Below are 19,831 nucleotides of genomic sequence, written 5' to 3'. Positions count from 1 at the left end.
GATATAACATATCTAAAATCACATGTCTAATTAAAGTATTGTAATATTATTAATAAAAATTATGCATAAAAATTAAAGCAATCAATTATTATAGTATATTTATTTTATAAATATTTATATCCGTGCATGAGTACGGAAAAATCACCTAGTTTAATTAAATTGATATGTGTAATAACTTTAAAATTTTTGAAGACCAATGTGAATGTTTTATCCAGCCGTGTTTAAAACGGCCATGAACGTTGAGCAAGGAAGTATGCATCAATGAAATTGTGTATTATATAACTCACAGTAGTAAGAGAGGCAAGAGAACTGTGAGTTTTGATCATATGTCACTGAGACACCAAAAAGGATAAAAGAAATCTGATAAACAGCCATGGTAAGTTAGAGGGGAGATCGAGGATGATCATGCCTAATGATGATTGTTACTTTGTGGGTTCTTGAAGATGTCAAGAAGCAAAAAAAAGACCGAGAATTTTTTTGTGTTTCCTCCTTCAAACGTGAATCTAGTACTTAAGGGGCACTAGTGGATGGGATGAAGAACTAGCGTTAGTATAAAAAGTCCAAGTTCCTAAACTATTTCTCCATTGACACATTCTTTATGTAAATTCATCTAGCTTATCTTTCTACAAAACGTTCTTTTATGTAAGCATTGTACACGAATATGTTTCAAAACCACAAAACGTAAACCAACCGCAGATCAATTCAAGGAAAATAAAACTATGGAGATATAAAAATCCAAAAAAAAAAAAAACACAATGCATATGGAGGGATAAAAAGATGATCAAAATGCCATTACATAAGACACACAAACCGGGTAGTAACAAAGACCAACAACAAGATATTGGTTCAAAAGCTTCAAATTGATTTGCGTTTTGATAGCATTACGATTCAATCACAATGAAAAGAAGAGACTTTTGAAACTGAAAAATTTAGAGATCAGACTCGATGAGGTAATCCCCGAGCCTCTCCACAACCAAGTTGCATTGACCACCAGTCATGGGCTCCTCGTAGATGCCAATGACCAATGCTTGATTCGTCTTCTTGATAGTAACTCCTCCAGGTCCCTACATAGAGACATTCACATGATTATGAATTCATAAGATCTACAAAACAAAGGGGTTTTAGTTAATAGAGATAAGAATCATGTTTACTACCTTCTTGCCTCGGATCACAGCTCCTGGCTCACCTTGAATAACCATGTACTTGGCTCCACCCAGAAAGAGTCCGGTTGGTGCAAGATGCCCAGGCTCCTCGAAGTCCTTTGTGATTCCTTTGATTTCTTCACTCTTCAACTGTAATCAAGAAGATCCACGCATTAGATCCAATTGAAATCTCAAAACCAGAACTAAAGAATCTTCTAGATCCCTAGGGTTGAACTCAATCTACTGATCCAGATCCGAGATGGTGAAATCGAAATCAGATCCGAGATTCCTCAGATCCAATCACAAAACAGAGAGGAGAGAGAGAGAGAGGAACCTGAGGGAAATTGGCGCTCTGAGCCCAGACACTGCCGTCTTGGCCGAGAATAGCGGCGGCGGTGAGCTGGCTGCCTTCGACGTCGCACATGAGGTGGTCATCAACGTACGATTGCCACGACATCTTCTTCTTCTTTTTTTTCTCCGGTGGGTTTTTTTTTTTTTTTTTTTTTTTAATGTGAAAGACTTGTTGTCTACTTCTCTCTCTTAATGTGAGCTTTTGATCGTAGACAAAGGAAATGTTGTGGTTCAAATTTATATTCTCTCCCTTTCACAAATAATTTTTATTATTATTAATTTTCTAATTAAATTCAACCAATGATAACTCAGCAAATTCAATTATTCTCTAAAATAATAAATTTTTTTATTATAATAATAAAATCTTATAAAATATAAAATTCTATTTTTGTGAAAAGAAATTTATAATCATAATAAATGTTTTTCTGCTTAATTGTAACTAATTACTGTTTTTGGGCTGTCAAATCAAACTAATTATAGTTTATAATAAATTATTTTATTGCAGATTTTATTTTTAAATATTTAATACTTTATGTATTCTTACCAGTACAAAAAAAGTTGTTGGAATATATTCTTGTGTGTTATAAGAAAATGAATATATTCTTGCTATACAAAAATTTGTAGGAAAGTGGAAAATTTGAATGGGAAACATGAAACTAAAAAATAACAATAAGAAGATATGCACAAACATATAGAACAATTTTGTCACAAATGGTATATGTGTGTAAACAAGTTGACAATCTATATAAATTTATTAAAGTGAAGAAAAATATATATAGAGAGAAATCAAAGCAAACTATAACCATACAAAATATTTGCAAAATGGAGGAAAATAATCATTTAACTTACACTAGTTAGTTATATAAAAGGCTGTATCTAGAATAGCCGTTTGCCGTCAAAAAAAAAAAAAACAGGCTGTATCTTAACATTTTATTTAATTTATTTTAAAAGTATAGATTACCACATAGTTTTATGTTTTGATTGATGCTTCTTTTTTTTTTCCGTCAAAGTTATATTAAAAGGCTCAAAGGCCATAAGTCCAATACAAGAAAAAACCCGAAAGCCCAACAAACAAAGGGCTGAAAATTACAAACAGACAAATTGGCCATAAGGCCCAATCTTGCCAGGCCCACTCAACGACCGACACCAACGAGGCTAGTCAACCACGCGTTTCAATCTCCCGCATCAAGGAGACACGCGTCAAGCCCTCGCCTTCCGGTCAATACCACTACGCCTCACCGTCAAACAGCCGCGCCGGAACCTCTCATTCAACGGCGCACGCTTGTTCTTCTTATCAGAAAACACCGGAGGCCGTAGCTACAATCATCTTCGCTTCGCCTGACTTTCATGGAGAGCTTCATCGAGCGTCTCTCGCGATCTCAAACCACCCAAAGCCATCAAGCTTCACATGCTACACCTTCCTTACCGTCGGAGTACATCACCCTCCTCCGACGAGAACGCCCAACCACCAACACACGAAACAAAAAGAAAAAAAGAAGAAAGAAACTAAACCCTAAACTACTAGGGACTGAAAGCCGGCGGCGCAAGGCTATAGAAACCTTCGCTCCCCGGATACTAAAGCCGAAGACGCCGGAACCGAAGAAGCTTCCCCGTCGCGGATACAAAAGCCGGCAGCGCCGGAGCTGAGAAAGCCTCCAACTCCCGGAGATGGAACTCTTGCTTCACGCATCTTCACCACGCCTTCAAACCCGCCGCCGCGTCATTACTCTACGAACAGAAGCACCGCGGATGGTGACTGGCCAGAACTCTGACAAGGCGGAAGCCGGAGAAGATGGAGAGGAGACACCGCGGATGAGCGTCCGTGCCGCCGTCGGATTCCGTTTTAATCCTGATTGATGCTTCTTTACGTGGTACATTTTTAACAAAATGTTTAAAATTTTATAAGGGTGATTAGCTGTAATGTAACAAGTGACTTTAGTTTTAATTTATATCTACAATCATAAAAGTTATCAATCTTATTTTATCTAGTTTTCAAAGCTAAACTTAAAAATTTAAAAGAATGGATGTAGCAACTTTGCTTTCTAAAACATTATTTTATAAATTGTAAGAAAGAACTATTGCTGTAAAAATATTTTCCTCTTTTTATTATCTTTTATCACTTTAATAAAGTTTTAGTTGCTCAAAAAAAAATCTCTATACGATATTCTCTGGTTTATATTTTGGTTAGTTGTAAGTGAAATCGAAATTACTTTGCTGAGTAAACGCAGTGGCTCATATCATATATCTAAGCACAATAATTAATATATTTAAATTTGGCTTTCTAATGTAATATTTTAGACGATTAGTTGTAAACATGATTGAATTATAGATTTTTTCAGTTATCCGACACAAAAGAGAAGTTGAGGGATGCCATAATGTGCCCACCATTCATTCCTTCTCTACTTCTCTCCGAATACAGAGTGGATATTCTCTTTGCAGATCACAATCATATGTCATTGCGTGACACCTAACATTGCCTTTACATCTGCCCCATCACTTTCAATAATTTGAATGTTTTAAGTCAAATTTGAGAGATGATTAAGATGGTCGTAGATTTTGAAATACTTAGGGGGTTATTGGAATCAGAATTTGGAAGGAGTTTAGTGATTTTAAAAGTTGACAGATTTTTAGAAGTTAAGTAGAGTTAATAAATTTCTATCAAATACTTTGTATTGATTTCAACAGATTTTATTAATTATCATGGATTTGCATAATATATTTTTTTCAAAATATTTCTAGTTATAAGGCAATATATACAATCTCTCTAGAACTTTTCCAAAAATAAAATCTCGAAAAAACCATATATATATAAACATCAATTGATACAATGATACACATTTCTCATTTTCCTTATGTTTGGTGAGTTCCTCTTTTTATTGGTTTTTTTGTGATAATAATCAGTCTTATTTTCTTTGACTTTTGTGATTTTCTCGAAACACTATTCTAGTTATCGTATGAGTTATATTTCTTCACCATTATTAAATCAAACAATTGTTTTGTCAAATATGAAACTATAAAAAAATATAATGAATTACAGATCATGTGAGTTTGGTTGCTTCACCATTATTGAGTTTGGTGTAGTGTGTTTACGTAGATAAATATTCAATATGTGTATGTTTTTCCTACTTCACAGATTTCAGAAATTTTATGAGTATAAGTGATATTTTCAAAGTCTAGTCTCATGAGTAAAAATATAAGGAATCCACCTTCCAATAACAATAGAATTTAATGGAATAGTAAAATCCATAATAACTAAACTTTATGAATAACAAAGGATTTGAGTGGAATTTAGAAGTCATCAAACCAATAACAATGGATTTTAGTAAGACTTTTAAAATCTATAAACCAATAATAGTGGATTCTAAAAATTTTAAAACTCCTTTAGAGTCTCTCATAAAGTTCATAAAAAGTTAAAATATATAATATATCAAAAATCATAATTTTATTACGTAGAATAAATTTTCCAACAAAAAATATACCCGCCATTTTTAAGAGCGGATCAAAATCTAGATTTGCAGGAGTTCTCACAATGGATATTAAACATTTTGAATATATTATATTTTCGAGTATCCATTCAAAAACTTGATTATGAATATAGTGTATCATATCCATAGCCATTATTAATCTAAATAATATTACAATTCATTTAGACTTTTGTATAATTTTACAAGTAAATGTACAAATTAATTTTACTGAAAATAATTTTAAGTTTAATTTCTTAATGCAGTTTCCAATAAAAATATTATTATTTCACAATACTAACATTTTGTATAAATGTAAACAAACATAAACCTAAAAACAACTCCTAAAAAAACCATTAAGGGGGGGGGGGTGTATTCAACTGAGAATTTCAGGTGATTTGTATTAAAATTACAAATTCACTGTTATTCAAACATGAATTTTAAAAACTCATTTAAAACCAACTGTTATTGAATTTGACATTTTGTAAAGTACTCTGAAATCCACTGTTATTGAAAATATTTTAAGTTGTGGGATTTTAAAGTTTTGAGGTGATTTTAGGGTGTTTGGGTGGAGTTTCTTAGTTAAAAAAAATAAAACTCAAATCTCATTATTTTAGGTGATATTCTAGAGTACTTTAACAAAAATCACCTAAATCTCTACAACTTATTAAAATCATCTAAAACTCCATTAAAAATCAAATCACATCAAATGCTAAATTGAATACATCCCCCTAAGACACTTGATATACATTTTATGTTGAAACACATTTGTTACAAATATAAATTTGTCAAAGGAAACATACCCACCCTTTAAAAGAGCGGGTCAAGATCTAGTATACTATTAAAACATGATACACTTCGGATTTTTTACTCTAATTGTCCTTAGCGGTTTAGCTTTTCATTCTCTTTCATTAAGGGTAATTTCGACTTTTCGCGTCGGTTTATTTCTTAACCGTTTTGTTGGTTTGAGATTAAACCGTGATTTCCTAATTCAATTCCGGTCTGCGATTGTTTCTCTTTTTAATGCTAGAAATATTAAATAACCTACCATATTTCCCTATTTACTAGATCTTTGTTTCCATATTAATATTTTTTTTGAGATTTTAGGCAATATAACTTATACAGAAAATCTCTGTAAGTATTAAACATTTCAGATCTTTATATATATATATATATATATATATAAAGTGTAATTGTCCCACATCGAAACTTTGTTAACCTTAACAACAAAAATGATTACTATAAATATGCATGCTCTTTTGCTTGAGTAAAATCAAACGGGCCGCAGTAAAACCAAAACCTATCTTTTTGATTGGGTTTAAACAATAAAACTTTTATTATTATTCGAAAATTAATCGAATAATAGTGTTTGGTTATGTTGAATCGACCGTTTAAATCTTTATTGATTTATTGTGTCGAGCATCTAAAATCGCGGTGGGTGACCTCTTTTAGTGTTTTTCTGGCTGCAAACCGGTAAATCGGCCAATTTTTGAAGTTCAAATAGGAGAATATTGTCACCATGTGAAAAACATGAACAACTCTCTAAAACCTTGAACTTCAAATGCATTTTCTGCATTTTGAATAAAATTTTAATATTATAAAAAAACATAAATTAACAAATATTTGACACATTTGTATGAAACTTACAAAGAAAAAAAAACATGGCATTCGTTAATGGTAATTTGAACGTTTTAAAACATTAAACCACCTAACAAATTTCGCTAATTTATTGTTATTTGTTTCCTTATTAATATTTTTTTAAAAATAAATAATATAATATAAATCGTGATTAACAATATTTTATTGACCTAATAAGATTTCAAATATTATATATCCTCGAGATTTTATGAAATAATTAATGTTGGAGATCTCTATAAACATTAAATATATTTGAGATCTTTATATTTATGAAGTGTAAATGTCCCACGTCAAAAGTTTGTGAAACCCATCAACAAGAATGATTACTATAAATATAGCATGCTATTTTGATTGAGTAAAATCACACGGGCCATAGTAAACCCAAAACCTATCTTTTTAAGTGGTTTTAAACAATTTATTTTTATTACTCTTCGGCAATTAATCTGAGTAATAGTGTTAAGTTATGTTAAAATCTTTACCCATTTACTGTGCCGAGTAGCTAAAATCGCGGTAGGTTGCCCCTATTAACGTTTTTCCTACTGCAAAACCGGTTATTAGTCAAGTTTTCGAGTTCAATGAGGAGAATATTGCCACCATGTGAAACACATGAACAATTCTCTACAATGTTGAACTCCAAATGCTTTCTCACATTTGAATAAAAGCTTAAAAATATACAAAAACATGAACTTACAATTATTTGACTAATTTTTTTTTTGAAACTTGAAAAGAAAAAAAATGTGTCATTCATTAAGAGTATTTTGGACATTTAAGAACATAAAATCTCTAAACATATTTCCTTATTTTCTTGCTTTTTTTTTCCTTATTAATATTTCAAAAGTAAAAAAATACAATATAAATTAAGGTTAACAAGATTTTATGGATCTAACAAGATATAAAATATTATATATCTTCGAAATTAGGAAATAATTTATACATAAATCTCTATTACTTTAACGCAGTAAGTATATTTGAAAAATATTTATAAAATGTAAATGTCTACATCGAAATTTTGTAAAATTCATCAACAAAAATGATTACTATAAATATATCATGTGAATAAAATCAAATCGGCTGTACTAAACCAAAAAAAAAAAATTATTGGCTTAAACAACATCCGCGTCTTCACATATTTATATAAAATTTGCAAAAAGAAAAATATCCGCGCGAGGCCAATAAGATTAACAACAACAATTTTCAATTAATAAAATAATTTTTATATATCTATGAGCTATGCTAAGTTTGAGCTAAGCCTGCTTAGTTTTGGTTTTATATATATATGGGCCGATAAATAAAAGTTATTTCGGAGAAAAATTTAATTTATTCTCGTGTTAAAAAAACAATAATAAACAATGGTGATGACGTTTGTATCCTCAAGAAGAAGTAAAAAAAAAAAAGAAAAGTCGAAAGATCTGAGAGAGGAACGCTGAGGAAGAGAAGATGGGAATAAGGTTCATATTGATGGTGAACAAGCAAGGGCAGACTCGCCTTGCTCAGTACTACGAATGGCTCACCCTCGAGGAACGTCGTGCTCTCGAAGGCGAGATCGTTCGTAAATGCCTCGCTCGCAACGACCAGCAGGTTTAACCTCCTCCTTCTCTTTCTCTTCCAATTCGATCTGATCGATCCCTGATTTTAGGCTCGGATCTCCTCTCAATTTCGATTCTGTTAGACTCGTGGAATTTGGCCTTTTTGATCAATTGTGAAATTTTGATTTTGTTAGATCGATCCGCCATTAGTTTTACATTGAGCCCTGTGATTAGATTCAATTGATGTTTGATTTCGTTTGTTGATTGGTTCTTAAACAAGCAGTGTTCGTTTGTGGAGCATCGCAACTACAAGATCGTCTACAGGCGTTATGCGTCTCTCTTTTTCATGGTTGGCGTTGATGACGATGAAGTAAGTCTATTCTTATACCATACCTTCTACATGATCTAGGTGTGTTTGCTTGTTGATTTTAATTTTACTAAATAACGCATTTTCCTCTGGAGTTTTGTTCTAGAACGAGCTGGCGATTCTAGAGTTCATACATCTTTTGGTCGAGACTATGGACAAGCATTTTGGAAATGTGGTAAGTTTTTAGTAGTCTCTAACTGAATAGAGTTTTGTCTTGTTTTGTGTCTTCTATGTGTGATTCTTGTCATGCCTGCAGTGTGAGCTGGACATAATGTTCCATCTGGAGAAAGCTCATTTCATGCTCGAGGAAATGGTGATGAATGGTTGCATTGTCGAGACTAGCAAAGCCAACATACTTTCGCCTATACAGCTCATGGACAAAGCCCATTAAATTTCAAAAGACTTGTTATTTTCCTTTTCAGCACACTGTTGAGACAACTTCTGTAATATTATTACTTCTTCACTCGTTTGTCCCATTCGAATCTAAAGAACAATTTGTTTTCTTCCATGCTTTGAATGTTAGTGGTTAGAGTAGGGATGTTATGTGGGGAAGATCCCACCCATCTAGACTCACGTTAAACAAAATCACTCTTTTTATCCTCTAGTTTTTTCAAATGTATAATCAAAAATATTACAGAAACCTCCACGAGAAGGAACAATGTCGCCTATTGATTCAAACTTTAAACATAGCAAACCAATTGGCATTGAATACATGTGTTGTTGACGTGATGTTATGAAGTGAATGATAAGCATTAGCTTTCAATAAAGACTAAACTATATCGTATTGAATGTGTATTGATGTTATGAAGTGAATGTGTAGGAAGTATTAATATCGTATTGTAGTTTCCAACTGTATTATTATGGTTTATGGCGAATCTTTCCATTCTTTAGTTGAAGAAAATTTCGTTATTTATAAACTATCTTTTGCAACTCAACATAATTTAGTGGTCCTCATTGAAACCTTAACGCTCTAGGGTCATATCATATGCATGACTACGATCGTAGCTTACTTAACAAAGATGGAGAATGGATTTTTTCACCAATCCTATTTATTTAATAATTGATCGAAGATATCGAATATCAAAGATAAAATTTGGGACTTAGAGAAACTTAAAGATATATAGGTCAATTTATTTTATTTTATTTTATTTTATTTTGATAAGATATAACATTATTCTTAAAGTGACTGCGAAAAGAAAGAAAAAAAGAAAATTATAACTTTTGTATTAGATAATTTAAACTCTCGTTCATGCAGTAGAAACTCATCAACCTTCTGTCTTGTCCTCCAAGTAAAATATGTAATTAGTGATCTCCCAACTTTAATCTTTCACCATTTTAGTTTCGCCGGAAAATACTGTATAGACACAAAAATGCAAGCTATCTTTACAAATTTGGATATTAATTTAACACATATTTTATTGTATACAGAAATTACTTTTACCTTGTTGATAAGGGAAATGTAGTAAGGCTTCACTTGTTCTACATCAACGTGAACTTTGCTCTTACTGTATAGGTCATATTTACTGCAATTTTATTTTTCAAATACGTTAGAATAATAAATATTGGAATATATAATAGTTACAAAACATAAAACAAATAAATAAAATTTTACTTGAAAACATGGAGCCACTTGAGATCCTCTCTGTCTTCATCGTTCATCAAGTGTGTGTAGGTCCCCGCCTTGTGCAATGCTGCACGATTATTTATTAGAATGTTAGTAATATTGCTCAAAAGAAAAAAAGAATGTTAGTAATAAATAGTATCTGACATCTTTACTTAATTTCCTGAGTGAAACCATATAAGAACACGTTTGAATACGTACGATAAAAGGAATGGTATCGAATAATGAAGAGACCAGCGTGAGGAAGAGTTGTGCCATTCTCCTTAGCCACCTAAATTAAATGATCAAATCAATCATATTATAAGTATTGGTAGTTCTATAAATCATAATCATTTAGAGAAAACAAGAAAAAGATTATTACCAAATACATGTAGTCGTCATGACCCCATGACATAAGGACATTGTCCAGTCCACATCCTTCACTATAAACTCCATTTTTGGTGTTGTACTTTGGGATGTTATTATCAGGATTTTCTTTGAAATACTGCAATATATGATGGTAAATATATTAAATAACATAACTTATCCATCATCTACGTTAAAATCGAACTAGTCTTTCACAGAATCTGAAATACACTACCGATAGACCTATTATATTTTTACCTTGTGGTGAATATTGGCCGGGTCGAAGGTGCATCCAACTGGAAATGTATCACCTACAATTCAGTAGAAGTGTTAAATTCTGTACATTTTTGTTGCTATTTTATAGAATTAAACGACAATATAATTCTAGACAAGTATATAGTCCACAAAAGACTTATAATAGGATAATTCAAATCTTTGGAACTGTTGGCCGTTTTATATGCAACATTTATAACGTGGGAGGATGGCATATTAAATTTGAATTTGATAATTCAAATTTAATACACATACCAACGACAGCCCACTGAGGAAGACCACCGAATTCTGGCAAAAGGAGAACCTTTCCAAGATCTGTATAAAAAACAACAGTAATTCAATTTTCAATACTGACATAAGTTTATCTTTTGCAAGTATTCTAATCCAGAGTATTAAAAAAAAACGGTAGGTTAGATATAATTAATTTCACTGTGTACATGTTTTGCTTCAAAGAGAACGGTACAACAAAAAAATCTTTGGAACTGTTGGCCGTTTTATATGCAACATTTAAACGTGGGAGGATGGCAATTTATTGAATTTCAGGTTACTCAACCAGCTGCGCCATAGACAAGTTCAACTTGCAGCCTTTTATCATTCTGGACCTCTCGACTTAAATTAAAAGGTTGGAACTATAAATACGTAGAAACAAATAGTCATTTTTGTGTGAATAACTATTATATACGATACATTGAAAATGTTCAAATTTGTATTGTATATTTTTTTTTGATCAAAAAATAAACATAAATTTGTATTGTATATATATTGTTATGATATAGCAGAAGAAGACATGTACCGTGGATGAGAGCAGTGAGATGGAGCCAGTCTTCTTTAGGATAATCCTTGCGAATGGCTTCAGCAGTTTGGAGAAGGTGTTGAATTTGAGGCTCATCGAGATCAGGATCACTCTCATCGACCACATTGTTCAATAGCTCACAGCATTCCCATATACTCATTTCCATTTTATCAAGTTTTCCATACTCTTTTCTCATACCTTTCACCTGTTTCAAAATTTTCTAAGTTGTTAGCTTTCTATTAACACTAGATATTTCATTTAGTTAGCCTCATAAAACTTTAATTTAATTAAACTTACAAAATCATAAGTCTGATGAATATGTTGCATCCTGTAGAATTCCTCAACACCCTGCTGTCTCTCGCTTGCACCATTCTCATAGTCCCTAGCCATAGTAAGAAAATGATTGTGATAAATTTTCATGAAACGCAACATTCATAAACATATTAATACATGCGGGTCGTCAATCAATTAAGTTATACCTCTATAGAGCAAAAAAAAAAAGAAAAAAGAAAAAGCACAAACCTAAAAGAGTGGCCCAGGAAATTGATATCAGGAGCATCGAATTCATCAGTTTCTTTAGATTTTAGAACCATAAAACCTCCATCCAACACCAGTTCATCACCCCTCTCCTCTTTCGTTTTCTTTTCCTCGATTCTTGAATCTATAAAATGGTTAAAACGTAAGTTCCATATGCTTATGGATAAAAGTCTTATAAACTATCATTGTTCAAAACTAATCTAACCACAGAGTTCTCTGATAATTTAAAAGAAAAATATGAAACGTTACCAGAGACGCAATGTTCAACAAGAACAGTCATCGTGCTAGGAAGTTGATGCGCAAATTAAAGACAGAAAAGGTGATGAAATGACGAAGATATTGTAAAGATGTTGATGGAGGTGCAAGAGAATGAAGAAAGGTATTTATATTGATCCAATCAAAAAGTCCTTCCTGCATATTTGGAGACAGTGTGAGTCCTTAGGAGAAACTTAACTTGTATTGTGTCCTCAAAATGAAATTACAAAAAAAGAAGATGTCACTCTTGTCCGTATCTTTGTTGCACCAAAATCATGCGCTCTTACCTATACGTGTATCTCATGTAACGTGAAATAATGTCCTGAACTGTGAAATAATGAAATAAATTGTCCTTAGCAGCAAAAAAAAGGACTCGAGAAGAACAGCTGTGTTGTTCAGTTTTTGTGATATTTTAGGATTTACTATTAAATAAAATTGACAAGTTGGGAGGAGAAAACAAGTCAGCGTGACGTGGATAATTATCTCCAAGCAGTTGTGTTTTGAGTCTTTTGACCAATCTTTGAGTCAGCATCTACTCAGATTTTATTTCCTTCCTTTAAGATTAGAGCAAATTAGCTCAATATACTAAAATAAGTAGGATACCATAGAATGATGGAAAAATGGTAAAGATGGGAGAGGAAAATTGAGGAAATATTGCGTATGGAATGCAAATAGGATGAATTTTGTGTGTATGAAGTGCAAATTCTCAAAAACATAAAACGAAATTTTCAAATTTGGTAGTTTGCAGTGCCGTCCCAAACATTCAAGAGGCTTAAAGCCATCAAAATAATGTGGCCCATATAACTAAAATTATTAATGAAAAAGTAAGTGGAAGCGGATGAGGTTTTGTTCGAACCACAGGTTAAGAGGTCAAATTAATCTTGTAGAACCATTAAACTACAAAAGAATTTTAGTGATGTATCCCAGGTTTTATTTTTTATATTTGGTGGCCTAAAGCCAATGCTTTATCAGCTTTAAAAGAGGGACGGACCTGGTAGTTTATATAGCTTAATCTTAATCATTTGGTAGATATCGCAGATCGGTGATAATTTTTTTATTTAAATATTCCCTACGCTATATTTGAGAAGTGATTTTGCCACATGTCTTCTCTACAATTATTTTTACAGAAATAATATGACATGACTACTAAAATTGATGACATGTCTTGTAGATTAATATGATATGGACAATTACATTTAATGTTAATTTATCTTTTTGGTAAACTTTTTAAAATATGATAATAACTGATATATTACATTTATTGTCGATTTATATCTTTGAATTTTTTTTAGAATATGGTAATAATTCATAAATCATCATTAAAATAAATATATTCAACTATAGCATTTCAAATTTCGAAATATCATTTAAATTATAAAATTTTCAAAAATATATACATTTTTTAAGAAAATTATAAAAATTAAATCGTAAAATCAAAAATAGTTAAATCATTAGTTTCTTATATATATATATATATATATATATACAAATTTTATAAATATTGTTTAATTTTAGTTTTTGACAATTATGCAATTTTAACATATTTATTTAATATATTTAATTAAAATAAACAGATAGAAAATCTACCTACGATTATAATTTTAAATATATGCATGCACATTCTTAAATATAATTTAAAATAAACAAGATTGTTTTTATATTAATTTTAATGGTTAGTTAAATCAAATTTATATTAAAATATTGATTAGAAAAAAATTTACAATATTAATAAAAAATTGTATATTTATCTGTTAAAGTTAATTTTAAATTTTTTTTTACTGCACATGTTGTAGGAAAACACCTAGTATTTATTGAAATATAGTGCTGATTTTGTAATCTTTATTTACATTACAGTTGTCTCAACCATAGGTATAGTTGTGTTACTTTTTTTTATCATCAGTTGTGTTATTTAGTTTTAAATGATCGCGTGTGAGTAATTTCCGGGGTTTGGAAGTGATTCTTGAAATTGAATTTTTATTAGGTATGTTCAATTTGGATTTTGGTACGGTTTCGGTTCGGTTTTTCGAAATTTCGATTTATGAAAATTAGTTACCATATTGGAATCATATTTAACTTGGTTTAGTTCGTCTTTATATACTATCAATTTTTTATTTATTCGGTTTTATACCAAAAAACTATAAATCTATTCATTTTTATAACAAATTTTAAATTATATGAATAAAAATCAGAATAATAAAAGCATAAATATATTCTTTAGTCTAATTTTTAAATATAATATTTTATGTTTTATTTAAATATTAATATAAGAGTACGTAAATAATAAGATCATAGTATTATTATATAATTATATTTTAGCACAAGGAGTTATCGACAAAAATAAAAAAATTGTTTTATTTAATTTGATGAAAATGAGAAAATCAAAATAACCATTTTAACTTAAAACAAAATAAAAATTATCAAAATCAATATTTTGATTATGATTAGAATATTAATAAAAGAAATTATGTATACGTTATTAATACTATTATAGATTTTATATAAATATACTAATATTTTTAATTAATTGGTTTATTTTGATCGGTTTATATATCAAACCATATTCATATACTACGATTTCTTTAAAGTAACATCTGTATGGTTTTTTTTTTTTTTGAAAATGAACATCTGTATGGTTTATTGGTACTATCAAATCTGAATTATTTATTTTATTTAATTTATTTTTACCGGATTAAACATCTATAACTTTTACAATGCATTTTTTTTGTTTTAAAAGTGAGGACAAATTAATTTTAACCACATGTTAGTGGTCCTGTGGTTAAAACTCAACATTATAAGTTATGGGTTTGAGCATCGCTGAGAAGTGATTATCTTGAGGAATCTTCGAACCCAATACGCAGAAATCTGTTAAGATGTGGCCACCGGTAGGATTTACATGGGATGATCACCAGTTTTTCTGGATGCTTTCGGCGGGCTCCGATAGACCATTAGTGGTTCAGATTATCCGGACGGTCATTAGGCGGTAGTCGGATCCTTTCGAGATTCCAGATACTAGGATCATCATAAAAAAGAAAAAAAATTAACGTGTTTTACATATGAGAAATTGCGGTGGGGATACTTCACCGTCCATAGCACTTTGTCTTCATCACTTCATGTGCACCTCGTGATATGGTCGTTAGATTTTTTATAGCAAAATATTTATAATATGACGTCAAGAAACAAAAAGGAACTATCATACATTTTAGCACATGATAAAAAAGGATTTTTGTTTACTGACTGGGAAATTTGATCACATATACATTGTAGGATTTAAATAAAGCATATGTACATAGTAAAGTAAAGGCTATGATATTTGTGAAATATTTACTATATTGCCCTTGAATGGGGTTTACTTTTTTTTTTTTTTTTTTATAAATATGGTTTCCCCTCCAATTTTTAATTGGTTTCAATTTCTGTAAAAACAATTGAACAATTTTGTTGTTTACATAATAAAAATAAGTCTTTTTTTCTACACATAATATGTTTTAAAAATTTCAAAACAAACATATATTTTATAAATTTTGTATAATATTTCATAATCACAATTTTGAATCCATACTATTTTAAATTACAGTATAGTCTGATAAATTTCTTTTTCCATTCTTTTGTAATTTATATCTCCTTTTCTGCCTTCTGATTCTTCTTACGTACTACTTGATCAATTACACTGTTTTGTTCTCCAACACTGTCGCCACTCATCATCTCTCTCTCTCTAAAAAAATTTTAGGGAATTTCATATATACAAAATTTGTGGGAGTGTCGAGTATTTTATACCATAATATATATAGCATAGTCACGAAATAGATAAAGGTTTAGGTTTAGGGTTCAGGGTTTAGGATTAGGATTTGGGTTTAAGGTATATGGTTCGGGTTTAGGGTATATGGTTTGGGTTTAGGGTTCAGAGTTTGGGTTTATGGTTTATGGTTTATGGTTTAATGTTTGGGTTTAGGGTATATGATTTGGGTTTAGGGTTTGGGTTTAGGGTTTAGGATTTGGGTTTAGGGTATATGGTTTGGGTTTAAGGTTTAGTATTTGGGTATATAGTTTGGGTTTAGGATTTGGGTTTAGGGTATATGGTTTGGGTTTAGGGTTTAGTGTATATGGTTTGGGTTTCGGTTTTGGGTTTAGGGTATATAGTTTGGGTTTAGGGTATAGTGTACTCTCTACAAACCCTTCATCTTTTTCAACCTTTTTATTTTCTTCATCCTCTTCATAATAGTTGGTGTTATAAAATAATTGTTATGTACTATATATTGGACAAATATAGTATAGTATGATATCCATCGTTGGGTTAATTATTTTTCACTCGCGGGGAAGGAGAGCGTTGTCTAGTTTTGTACCAAATTGACACAGCTTTTCATGCATGGCTATATTCTTCATATATGGTTCTGCTATGAATCCAAATTGACCCTATATTGTTTGATATACTGATATTTATTTATTTAAACCGAAAAAGTTGTTAAGTTTCTAATAAAAAAATAATATAGTATTTCTAGTTCTGAAAATAGCCTATTTTAAACCTTTCTATTCACTAGACAAAACAAACGATTTAATTGGCAATATGGATCACTTTCAAGTTATCAATTGGAGATTTGGGTCTACCATAATTTTTATTTGCTAAAAAGGCCGTTGTACTATTTGATCCTAGGCAAGTCTTTTGGAAAATACATAACACACCTTATCCAAATAGCATATTCACCGAATTGCCATGCTGATTCATGTCGTGGATTGTACCAAAATTAAGAGCAGATGAAACTCATCTGGATTATTTATCTTCTTTTTTTTTCCCTATTGTAATCAATTAGAAAATTACACACTAAAAAGTTGGAGAACTTAATGTCTTGAGTTTTCCTTTGTTATCGAAACAAATCTAACGAACGAGCGTTAACAGTGAAGAAGAAGAAAGGAAGATCGAGAGATTTAAAAAAAAGTATTTCATTTCGGAGAAAAAAGGATGAGGCAACGGGATCTTGGGAGTCACCGGAGGAGGACTGGAGGAGAAGGGGGTCACACACGTGTGAGCTTAGAGTTTTTGAGTCGTTTATAGAGTCAAAAACTAAACTTAACTGAGTCAAAAACTTAGAGTTTATGGATCAAAAGGCTAAAAATGTCATCAATTATTTCTCTCCAATTAGGTGTCCAATTTGCAAATAAAAACTTGGGCCGACCCACTTTTCTATTTAAAAACTTCGGGCGACCTATAGAAACAACGAACTCCAAAACAAACTTTACCACTATACCCAAAGAAATCTTTCACAACGAACATAGGAAACACATAAAAGCATCTCCAATGAATAAAACCTCTATTATATGTGCATGGAACTCCAATAAGTAAAACATCCATTAGAGAGCTACAAGAAACTTCTCTCTTCTGTTTAGAGAGAGAAAAACCATTTTTCCTTTTCACACTTCAAAATCTTTCAAGGGAAGAAGATTTATATTTATGGTTCTTTTTTATTTTTTTTTGTTGTTAATTTCGATCTGATTAGATCGATCTCTGTTTTTTCGCTTAGGCGATTTTTTCTCAGGAATCTTTTTGATGTGGTTTTAATAAATTCCAGTCATTTTTTGATTGGATCTGATATAAACTTTTCGCCATCATTCATACCAATTCCGGTGATTAATGATTAGATGCTTCAATTATTGTATCAAAACATCCTTTCTCTAGAAGTATCAGACTCTACAGAAGGCATGAATCGATGTTATGGGTAATGTAAGACCCAAACCTGGATCCCATGATCCAACCAGTCCGCAGCCTTACCTAAACATCTAAGTGTAATTCAGCCGGTTATGGTCCAACCTTACTTAGTCATTTTTCAATCATTTGAGGTTCATGCAATAATAAAAACAATGCGGAAGCTTAAAGCAAACATCATCTTATATATATATGTCAAATGTGATCCATACATAGTATTCAAATCATAAGTTGCACAATAGGCTAAACATAAATCCAATGTATACAACATGAACTACATCACACATCCCACACGGCCAAGGTCTTCATGGCTCCTTAGCCTTACCACGATCCCTGTCAGGACCTGAAATCAAAACCCACAACACATATGCATAAGAATCATGACCGATATCCTAGCAATATACAACCTAAGCATGGTTTGGACACTTAGTCCATTTCTGGCCGATTTGTGACCCATTGATTTACTCATCCAAAAACTAATTAAAACACATGATAAATCATGATAATTCATGATTAAGAGAATGGTCCAAGCGGATTTCCCAGAACCGGCCTTGATCATATTGATCTTGGCCATGAACAACCTAACCGGTCTCATGGTACCATCTCGAAATCAATGTTATAAAATTATTCTATCACTTTGATAATTCATTATAAATCCCCACTAAGAGATATCAAACGCCAAATCCCAATAACTCCCACTGGAAGCATGAGATCGGATCATACATGCCCAACCAAGGCCATGGAGAGATTACTCTGATCTAACCAAGCCTTGGTGGCGTGTTCATGAGTTTAGACTCATAAATAACTTCAGAATATGATGGAGAAGAGATATATTGACAGAATAAGAACAATAGATGCAACCATCCACTCATGGATCAAACGGCCAAACCACCCGGATGGATGATTCATGGCGGTTTGTACTTGGTTTGCATCCAGTACCTTAGGCGTGTGTTCGGAAGCCCCCACACTCTTCTCTGCAGCCTTCTCCTTTCCTCTGGTATCCATTTCCGATCAAGCTTCACTTGCCCACGGCTTAGAACCCACCGGAATCTCCTTTGCTTCACACGGACTGCCTTTGCGGTCTCACTTCTCTTTTCTCTCTTTGATTCTGTAGAGATTTGGGCAGAGTTTCCCCTTATGTTTCTGATGATTTATGTCGACAGAGGAGAGGGTTATTTATAGGGAAGAGGCTTGGCAACCGTCCGGACGATGTGATTGGTCATTTGGCCAACGGACACCTTTTCGCCCAAAACCGCCCAACCGCTTGCAAACCGCCCCTTTCTTCCTTTGGGCTGATCGATCTTAAGCCCAAATGTTTGCCCACAAGCTCAGCTCCCTTGCCCAAGCAACCTAGACCCAACGGACACCCATGACCAGCATCCGGTCCATGACCATCACTCATGGTCCGCAATGACCGGTCAAGACTCCATCACTCCGTCCAGCTGAGTTGAGCTGAGTACTAGTTGCCTGAGCTGAGTGAGCTACTCCTCCAGCTCCTGTGAGCTGCCCAAGACTGTGTGAGCTCCCTACCAGCTCCACCTAGCTGATTGAGCTGCTTCCGGACCATGTCCAGCTTCCGGATCACTCATCCAGCTACCATTTCCTTCTTTTCTTCTTATTCTGGTCAAGTCTCAGCTTCCTGATGCACTTAACCCTTAGTTTAGACCATGATACGCTTGCCTTTAGGTCTTTATAACCTGGCCAGCCCATCTCCCCGCACCATGGCCTGTCCGGATGCCTTAGTTAGAACTAGGGACATGACAAGTCTCCCCCACTTGGAAGGAACTCGTCCCCGAGTTCATACTTGATGATTCTCCAACCACATACTGA

At 32.3% G+C, this 19,831-nt stretch overlaps 3 protein-coding genes across 5 annotated transcripts; 1 reads left to right on the top strand and 2 right to left on the bottom strand.

The window, feature by feature from the left end:
• Positions 1-741: 741 nt before the first annotated feature.
• On the bottom strand, positions 742-1,702 carry LOC108806395 (profilin-1). Its single transcript, XM_018578497.2, has 3 exons — positions 1,477-1,702; positions 1,155-1,292; positions 742-1,064 (listed from the first exon to the last, which is right to left on the bottom strand). Exons 1-3 carry the CDS (start codon positions 1,597-1,599, stop codon positions 930-932), a joined length of 396 nt encoding a protein of 131 aa, XP_018433999.1. The 5' UTR covers positions 1,600-1,702; the 3' UTR covers positions 742-929.
• A 6,249-nt stretch (positions 1,703-7,951) lies between these two features.
• On the top strand, positions 7,952-8,993 carry LOC108807304 (AP-4 complex subunit sigma). The gene is made up of 4 exons (XM_018579575.2): positions 7,952-8,170; positions 8,402-8,488; positions 8,592-8,660; positions 8,742-8,993. Exons 1-4 carry the CDS (start codon positions 8,030-8,032, stop codon positions 8,874-8,876), a joined length of 432 nt encoding a protein of 143 aa, XP_018435077.1. The 5' UTR covers positions 7,952-8,029; the 3' UTR covers positions 8,877-8,993.
• A 611-nt stretch (positions 8,994-9,604) lies between these two features.
• Positions 9,605-12,733, bottom strand: LOC108807408 (inositol oxygenase 2). 3 transcript variants are annotated; one of them, XM_018579692.2, is made up of 12 exons: positions 12,597-12,732; positions 12,304-12,465; positions 12,040-12,178; positions 11,815-11,899; positions 11,518-11,722; positions 10,980-11,039; positions 10,710-10,762; positions 10,468-10,590; positions 10,308-10,377; positions 10,098-10,176; positions 9,927-10,008; positions 9,605-9,839 (listed from the first exon to the last, which is right to left on the bottom strand). In XM_018579692.2, exons 2-12 carry the CDS (start codon positions 12,332-12,334, stop codon positions 9,813-9,815), a joined length of 954 nt encoding a protein of 317 aa, XP_018435194.1. In that variant the 5' UTR covers positions 12,335-12,465; positions 12,597-12,732; the 3' UTR covers positions 9,605-9,812. The 3 variants fall into 3 exon arrangements, with proteins under 3 accessions (XP_018435194.1, XP_018435195.1, XP_056843948.1); XM_018579693.2 differs by lacking the exon at positions 10,980-11,039 and having other exon boundaries at positions 12,597-12,733; XM_056987968.1 differs by lacking the exon at positions 12,597-12,732 and having other exon boundaries at positions 12,304-12,532.
• Positions 12,734-19,831: the final 7,098 nt, after the last annotated feature.

This window comes from Raphanus sativus, chromosome 6 (genome assembly GCF_000801105.2).
Source record: "Raphanus sativus cultivar WK10039 chromosome 6, ASM80110v3, whole genome shotgun sequence".
Lineage (NCBI taxonomy): Eukaryota > Viridiplantae > Streptophyta > Magnoliopsida > Brassicales > Brassicaceae > Raphanus > Raphanus sativus.
This window is presented reverse-complemented; position numbering and strand designations above follow the sequence as displayed.

What these genes read in the sequence shown, in the direction of transcription:
- LOC108807304 (XM_018579575.2), top strand. Translation starts at nt 8,030, where the DNA reads ATGGGAATAAGGTTCATATTGATGGTGAACAAGCAAGGGCAGACTCGC. An exon ending in TTGGCGTTGATGACGATGAA is followed by an intron (nt 8,489 to 8,591) that starts GTAAGTCTATTC and finishes GTTTTGTTCTAG; the next exon opens with AACGAGCTGGCGATTCTAGA. An exon ending in ACAAGCATTTTGGAAATGTG is followed by an intron (nt 8,661 to 8,741) that starts GTAAGTTTTTAG and finishes TCATGCCTGCAG; the next exon opens with TGTGAGCTGGACATAATGTT.
- LOC108806395 (XM_018578497.2), bottom strand. Translation starts at nt 1,599, where the DNA reads ATGTCGTGGCAATCGTACGTTGATGACCACCTCATGTGCGACGTCGAA. An exon ending in AGAGCGCCAATTTCCCTCAG is followed by an intron (nt 1,293 to 1,476) that starts GTTCCTCTCTCT and finishes TCTTGATTACAG; the next exon opens with TTGAAGAGTGAAGAAATCAA. An exon ending in CTGTGATCCGAGGCAAGAAG is followed by an intron (nt 1,065 to 1,154) that starts GTAGTAAACATG and finishes GTCTCTATGTAG; the next exon opens with GGACCTGGAGGAGTTACTAT.
- LOC108807408 (XM_018579692.2), bottom strand. Translation starts at nt 12,334, where the DNA reads ATGACTGTTCTTGTTGAACATTGCGTCTCTG. An exon ending in TTCCTGGGCCACTCTTTTAG is followed by an intron (nt 11,900 to 12,039) that starts GTTTGTGCTTTT and finishes TACTATGGCTAG; the next exon opens with GGACTATGAGAATGGTGCAA. An exon ending in ATGACGACTACATGTATTTG is followed by an intron (nt 10,378 to 10,467) that starts GTAATAATCTTT and finishes CATTTAATTTAG; the next exon opens with GTGGCTAAGGAGAATGGCAC.